The sequence below is a fragment of the Apium graveolens genome, chromosome 2 (assembly GCF_009905375.1).
Source record: "Apium graveolens cultivar Ventura chromosome 2, ASM990537v1, whole genome shotgun sequence".
Taxonomy (NCBI): Eukaryota; Viridiplantae; Streptophyta; class Magnoliopsida; order Apiales; family Apiaceae; genus Apium; species Apium graveolens.
This window is the reverse complement of record NC_133648.1, coordinates 310,181,657-310,188,372: the sequence shown is the minus strand read 5'-3', so window position 1 is coordinate 310,188,372 and position 6,716 is coordinate 310,181,657. Positions and strand designations below refer to the sequence as shown.

The 6,716-nt window shown below is 50.5% G+C and overlaps 2 protein-coding genes across 2 annotated transcripts; both read left to right on the top strand.

Moving 5' to 3' along the window:
* The first annotated feature begins 1,474 nt into the window (after window positions 1-1,474).
* On the top strand, window positions 1,475-3,183 carry LOC141703295 (uncharacterized). Its single transcript, XM_074506851.1, has 3 exons — window positions 1,475-1,894; window positions 1,970-2,752; window positions 2,842-3,183. The coding sequence occupies exons 1-3, from the start codon at window positions 1,475-1,477 to the stop codon at window positions 3,181-3,183; spliced, it is 1,545 nt and encodes a 514-aa protein (XP_074362952.1).
* Window positions 3,184-3,478: 295 nt separating this feature from the next.
* Window positions 3,479-6,317, top strand: LOC141703291 (uncharacterized). Its single transcript, XM_074506849.1, has 4 exons — window positions 3,479-3,715; window positions 4,244-4,911; window positions 5,176-5,884; window positions 5,979-6,317. The coding sequence occupies exons 1-4, from the start codon at window positions 3,479-3,481 to the stop codon at window positions 6,315-6,317; spliced, it is 1,953 nt and encodes a 650-aa protein (XP_074362950.1).
* The last annotated feature ends 399 nt before the right edge of the window (window positions 6,318-6,716 follow it).

The window sequence follows — 6,716 nt, the reverse complement described above, 5'->3', positions numbered from 1 at the left end:
TGACTTCACGTGGGCTGGGCTCGGTTTCCCACATGCGAGCTGGGCTTGGTTGCCCACACGCGGGCTGGGCTCAGGTGCCCACACGCGGGCTGGGTCCATGAGCCCACATCTTATGAAATCAAAGTTAACATTATATTTATTGGTTAAAAAGGAAGGCGGTGCGGGCCGAGGCCGCCAGGCCGGCCCGCATTAGAGGACTTTATGTTCGACATGGAAAGTGGCTTATAGATGACTGAGTTGCTCGTAAATTTCAGGGCCGACACGGGTTATTGCTATAATTATGGGAAGAAATACGGAGATGCCGTGAGATTATAGGAAGCGTGTGGAGTCGGTCGAGATTTACGTGACTAATTGTCTGAAGGCCTGACTTTATCATGGGCTTGGGCTGCACGGTTTGGAGAACCCTAACCCTAGCCTACGTGACTTGTTCCCCAAGAACTACGTGAGGCTTGATCCCTATAAATAGGGTACGTAGGCACTTGTATGAGACATGAGTCGACACTTGGTAGAGAATAACAAACCTTATTCTTTCTTAAGGAGTCCACATACAAGCTCAGCCACCACCAAACAACCTTCCTCCGCCCTCAAACACCGTCCTTGATCTTTGTTCCGCCCATTAACCTCCACAACATTGTTATACGAAATTCTCCCTATAACATTTGGCGCTAGAAGGAGGGGCTCGTTCATCTTAGGGAGAAAGATGACCAAAGAAAGCAAGCAAGCGGCGACACCAGGGAGCGGAGGCAAGAAGGACCCTACTTTCGAACACACGCCCCCAGAGAATCAGGCGCCACCTCCACCAATTACAACCGTGGACGGGCAGGATGTGATGACGTATCTCGAAGGGCTGGCCGATCAGATGAATCAGATCAATGCCCGAATGTCAAAGGTAGAAAGAAGCTCGGTCCGGAACGCCAAGCGTAAGGCGCGCCGCCTCAAGGTCTCACAGCGTAGCTGGAAGGGCAAAGGCCCTCAGAAGAAGCTGATCCACGATTTTGATGACGTGGCAACCGAGACCAAGCAGAAGAAAGAAACATCACGCGAAAAGGAAGATATACCCTGAGGCCATGATGAGCGGGGCAGCCAGATCTCTACGAGATCGGGGCCGAAGCCAGCTTCATCTGAGGCAAGGTCAACTAGCGTGCTAGACCGAGTGGGTAAAAAACTAAGCGAGCATGACCTCAGGCTCAAATTGGAGAATTGTAAGAAGGAGAGAGAAGAGAAAGAGCCCGTGGATCAGAGAGGCTCGAAAAGGGAACGGGCAACGACCCCTCCGGAAAGACGTCAACACACCTCACCCAGGAGGGAGGAGCGACATAGACGCAGAGACAATCGTGAAGAGGAGTCGCAGGCGCGAGCTGGAGGAGGGGGACGCCGCGAATGACCTCAGGGCTCACACCATTCGAGTAATGCGGGTGGTGACAGAGAAGGAGAAGTTGTTAGAGTAAGGGACCTGAGAAGGATCTTAGATGAGATGGAGCGAGAGAAGAGAGGGCCCCCTGCCTCGGCTGCCCCCTCTCCATTTACGGCTGCTATCCGATCATCCCCCCTACCTCGGGTGTTTAGGCACAACCCCGACCTTCTATTCAACGGCGAAGCCGACCCGGCGGAGTACCTTATTCAATTTAACACTGAGATGGAAGTCTATCAGGTGCCGGAGATGACCCGCTGCAGACTCTTCGCGGCATCACTCAGAGGTAGTGCCCAACAATGGTTCTCCAAGTTGGGACCGGCTAGCATAAGAACATGGAGGCAATTGGAGGACTTGTTTGTCAGACAATTTCAGTCGACCCTCCACTATTCGCCTCCTGTGGCCACGTTAGCCAACATCAAGCAAAGGGAGGGGGAGCCTTTGGCAGAATACTTTCGTCGGTTCAACGCCGAGGTCCCCAAGGTGAGAGGAGCCAGTGAGGAGACCATCAAAAATTTCTTGATAGCAGGGCTGAAAGAAGGATCGAAATTTTGGAAGAGCCTCCAAGCGAGTGAGCCGAGGACCTTGGCCGAGTTCTATGAGCAAGCCGAACCCTTCAAGAGGGTAGAGAAATCGATGAGAGAGCTGAAAATCAGTGAAAGCTATCGAGACAAGAGGGACCGATCCTCAAGCCCTGACGAAAGGAGGAAGACGTATCGGCGTAGTTCGAGCCCGAAAAAGTCTGCCCGTGGCAAAGAGGCCACTAAAGATTCAGGAAGTCCTTATACAAGCAAATGGCAGACACACACCCCTCTGGTAGCCTCTGTCGACCACATATATGCTACATATGTAGGGAAGGGGGTATTTAGAAAGGCAACTCCTCTCACAGACTACAATAAAAGAGACACTTCGAAGTATTGTGCATACCATGAGGCCACCGGACATGATACAGCTGATTGTAGACAACTAAAGGATGAGATCGAGACTTTGATTAGACAAGGGAAGCTTACAGAGTGGGTTGTCAAGGAGGTTCGAAGACACAGGACGGATTATCATACCGTCCCTCCTCCACCCCCAGAAGACAAAGAAAGGGTCCCTCGGGCTGGTAGTATTCATATTATTCTAGGCGGGTCTCACATTGGTGGAGACAGCCGGAAGGCAATGGACAGATATGCCCGGGAAGCAAAGGACAAGCCGCTCACTAACGTCAATCATCTAAGCCAAAGGCCCCCGGAGCTCTTTGAAAGGGAGGCCGATGATATCGTGTTTAAGGAGAACGATGCAAAATGGGTGCATTACCCTCATACCGATGCCCTAGTCATAAAAATGAAGATTGGGACGGTGAATGTTCACCGAGCAATGGTGGACACCGGGAGCTCGGCTGATGTTTTGACTTATGATGCCTACAAAAAACTGGGATTATTGGATAGAGAATTAACCTCAACAGGTGGGCACCTGTACGGGTTCACGGGAAACTCGATCGGAGTGAAAGGGACAATTCGGCTCCCGGTGACCATAGGAGAGGAGCCTCATGTGGCCACCTAGATCGCTATGTTTACAGTTGTAGACCAGCCTTGTGCCTACAATGTTATAGTGGGCAGACCTCTTATGAGGGCGATGAGGATGGTGACCTCGATCCATCATATGACGATAAAATTCCCAACCCCCACGGGGGTAGGCATCTTGAAGAGCTGTCAATACGAATCCAGGGTCTGCTACAACCAGGCACTCAAGGCGGCCGAGTCAAGAAATGCCTCAAGGGAGATAGCTAAAGCAGGTGAGTGCGACGTCCTCATGGAAGAGGCAGAGGGCAGGAAAAGAATACGTCCCGAGGGCCACGAGACTTGTAATTTGATTTTAATTGAGGAGTTGCCCGAGAACTACTTCCAGCATATGGGAATTCATGTGGAACCACGCCCAGGGGCCTTACTAATGGAAGCCTCTCAGCCCATCATGTAGATACAAGAGGGGATTGTAGAGGAAGCAAGTGATGAAGAAGAGAGCCCAGAACAAATCGCTGCAAGACTTAGGAGAGGGAAGTGGGCACACAAAGAAACAACAATCACTATGGACCCACCCGATGGAATCACTCAAACTGTAACTGCAACCTCTGAACACTTGATAAATCCGGCCCAAGCTCACCAGACCGAGCTCAAGGATGTGGAAGGTTTGGCAATCACGGAAATGGAAAAAACTAGCGAGGCTCGAGCAGATTTAGACCCGAGAATGCCCCCAATGGTCGAGAGGGCCGGGGCCGCAGAGGACACAATCCCAATCTTGGTAGACCCAAATGATCCCTCCAAGGTACTCAGAATAGGCTCTAACCTAAGTCCTGACTTGAGAGAGGATCTAGCCCGCTTTCTAAGGGAGAATTTGGATGTCTTTGCATGGTCACACTCCGATATGATAGGGATTGACACAAATGTCATGTGCCACCGGCTCAACTTGGACCCGAAAAAGAAGGGGGTTAGGCAAAAGAGACGGCCGATTAGTGGAGAGAGGACAGAGGCCCTCAGAGAAGAAGTGGATAGATTAATGGGGGCAGGACTTGTGAGAGAAGCCTTCTACCCCGTGTGGCTGGCCAACCCCGTGCTTGTCAAGAAGCCCAATGCCAAGTGGAGGACATGTGTAGACTTCACCGACCTGAACAAAGCTTGCCCGAAGGACAGCTTTCCTCTACCCCGAATCGACCAGCTGGTTGATTCCACGGTTGGGCACGCATTGCTTAGTTTTATGGACTCTTATTCGGGATATAACCAAATCCCCATGTATGGGCCAGATCAGGAGCACACCTCCTTTATCACTGATCGGGGCCTTTACTGTTACATCGAGATGCCCTTCGGGCTCCTTAATGCGGGGGCAACCTATCAAAGGCTGGTGAATAAGATGTTCAAACATCAATTGGGGAAGACTATGGAGGCCTATGTAGACGACATGCTGGTGAAATCGAAAGAAGCGAGGGATCATGTCCGCCACCTGGCAGAAATGTTCCAGATCCTAAGGGAGTACAGAATGAAGCTCAACCCCCAGAAATGTGTGTTTGGGATTGAATCAGGGAAGTTTTTGGGATTTATTGTCAACCATAGAGGCATTGAGGCCAACCCAACCAAGATACAAGCCCTACTCGAGATGAGATCCCCTCGACGGGTGAATGATGTTCAAAGCTTAACGGGACGAGTGGCTGCCTTGAACCGCTTCGTCTCAAAATCCTCCGATAAATGCCAAGAGTTCTTCAAAGCAATCAAAGGAGTGGGGAGGAACTTTAAGTGGACCGAAGAATGTGAGGAAGCCTTTCAGAACATAAAGAAGCATCTCAGTAGCCCTTCAATGTTGTCCAACCCAAAGGCAGGAGAAACTTTGATCCTATACTTGGCCGTCTCCGACTTTGCAATAAGTGCAGTATTAGTCCGAGAGGAGGATGGTGTCCAGCTCCCAGTATATTATGTAAGTAAAAGGCTAGCCGATGCCGAGACTCGATACACAAGCCTCGAAAAGCTAGTGTATGCTCTGATTCTGGCCTCCCGAAAACTCAGGCCCTATTTTCAGGCACATAAGATAGAAGTGCGAACCTCCTACCCCCTCAGACAAGTGATGCATAGACCAGAGTCTTCTGGTCGAATGTTGAAGTGGACGGTTGAGCTCGGCCAATTCGAGGTGGATTATAAGCCAAGGACTGTGATCAAAGGTCAAGCCTTGGCCGATTTTGTGCTAGAATTTCCCCCACATTAAGAAGTGGAGCCGGGAGCCCTTGTTGTTATACCTAGCATAGAAGAAGTTGGACTGGAGAGACAAAATAGTGCCCCATGGTGGAGCCTATTTGTGGATGGTGCCTCTAACGGTGATGGAGCAGGAGCTGGAATCGAGCTAATCAGCCCAGAGGCGCACAAGATCAGACGTGCGACCCATCTGGACTTTCATGCAACCAACAATGATGCTGAGTATGAGGCCCTGATCAACGGTCTCAAGCTAGCTCTGGAAATGAAGGTCGAGAATTTGAGTGTGTTTAGTGACTCCATGATTGTGGTCTATCAGATAAACGGGGGGTATCAAGCTAAGGGGCCGAGAACAGAGCTTTACCTGAAGTGCGCACAGAGGATAATCGCAAGATTCAACGAGGTGAGGCTGGAACTAATCCCGCGTGGGCAGAATGAAGACGCGGACGAGCTAGCTAAGCTCGGCTCACGCCGCGAGAGCACTTTGCTAGAGACCGTGCCCCTTGATATACAGAGGCAACCTAGTGTGCCCGAGCACGAGGTGGGCAGCCTCAGTAATGAGCTCGGCCCCACGTGGATGATATCTATTCTAGCATACATAAGAGAAGGTTCACTTCCGGACGAAAAGAACAAGGAAAGGAGGATAAAATATAAAGCAGCCCGCTATGTGATATACGACGGGATTCTATACAGAAGAGGGTTCAGTGTTCCTCTCCTCAAATGCATAGATGGGGATGAATGTAACTACATCCTAAGGGAAGTACACGAGGGCATTTGTGGCAATCACTCGGGGGGTAGCTCTCTAGCTCAGAAAATCCTCCGTCAAGGCTACTACTGGCCAACGCTGAAAAAAGACGCCTCTGAATTCTCCCGAGCTTGTGATAAGTGTCAGCGATATGCCAATTATTACAACCACCATGAGCCCCTGGCCCTTCTCCATGTGGGAAATTGATCTGATTGGGGAACTCCCGAAGGCCAGGGGAGGCGTCAAGTATGCGGTGGTTGCGGTAGACTATTTCACTAAGTGGGCAGAGGCCGAGCCCCTAGCCACTATCACAGCGAAAAAGCTCAGGGAGTTTGTATACAGGGCTATTGTATGTCGCTATGGCATCCCTTACAAGCTGATATCTGACAATGGGAAACAATTTGATAGCAAGGAGATGCGAGCAGTTGGGGATTCAGAAGAGCTTTAGCGTAGTCTGCCACCCCCAGAGTAACGGGCAGACAGAGGCTGTTAATAAAATCATTAAGCATACCTTAAAGGCAAAGCTTGAAGAGAAGAAAGGAGCATGGCCAGAAGAGCTCGCCCAGGTCCTATGGTCTTACAACACTACACCCCGAACCACAACTGGAGAGACCCATTTTTCTCTGGTGTATGGGTGTGAAGCTATGGTGCCCGTTGAAGTGGGAGCAGGATCTTTTCGAAGGGACAACTATGACTCTGAGGCAAACGAGGTCAATCATCGGCTCTATTTGGATATGATCGAAGAAACTTGAGAAGAGGCTCAGATCAGGATAGCGGCATATCAGCAGAGGACAGCTAGGCATTACAACAGTAAGGTTCGAGCCCGAACTTTCAAGGTGGGAGATTT

Coding starts and splice junctions, on each gene's coding strand:
- LOC141703295 (XM_074506851.1), top strand. CDS start 1,475: ATGGAGCGAGAGAAGAGAGGGCCCCCTGCCTCGGCTGCCCCCTCTCCA. Junction 1,895..1,969: donor TCAACGCCGAGGTCCCCAAG/GTGAGAGGAGCC, acceptor AAATTTTGGAAG/AGCCTCCAAGCGAGTGAGCC. Junction 2,753..2,841: donor TAAAAATGAAGATTGGGACG/GTGAATGTTCAC, acceptor ATTATTGGATAG/AGAATTAACCTCAACAGGTG.
- LOC141703291 (XM_074506849.1), top strand. CDS start 3,479: ATGGACCCACCCGATGGAATCACTCAAACTGTAACTGCAACCTCTGAA. Junction 3,716..4,243: donor ACCCAAATGATCCCTCCAAG/GTACTCAGAATA, acceptor TGTTACATCGAG/ATGCCCTTCGGGCTCCTTAA. Junction 5,885..5,978: donor GTAACTACATCCTAAGGGAA/GTACACGAGGGC, acceptor CGCTGAAAAAAG/ACGCCTCTGAATTCTCCCGA.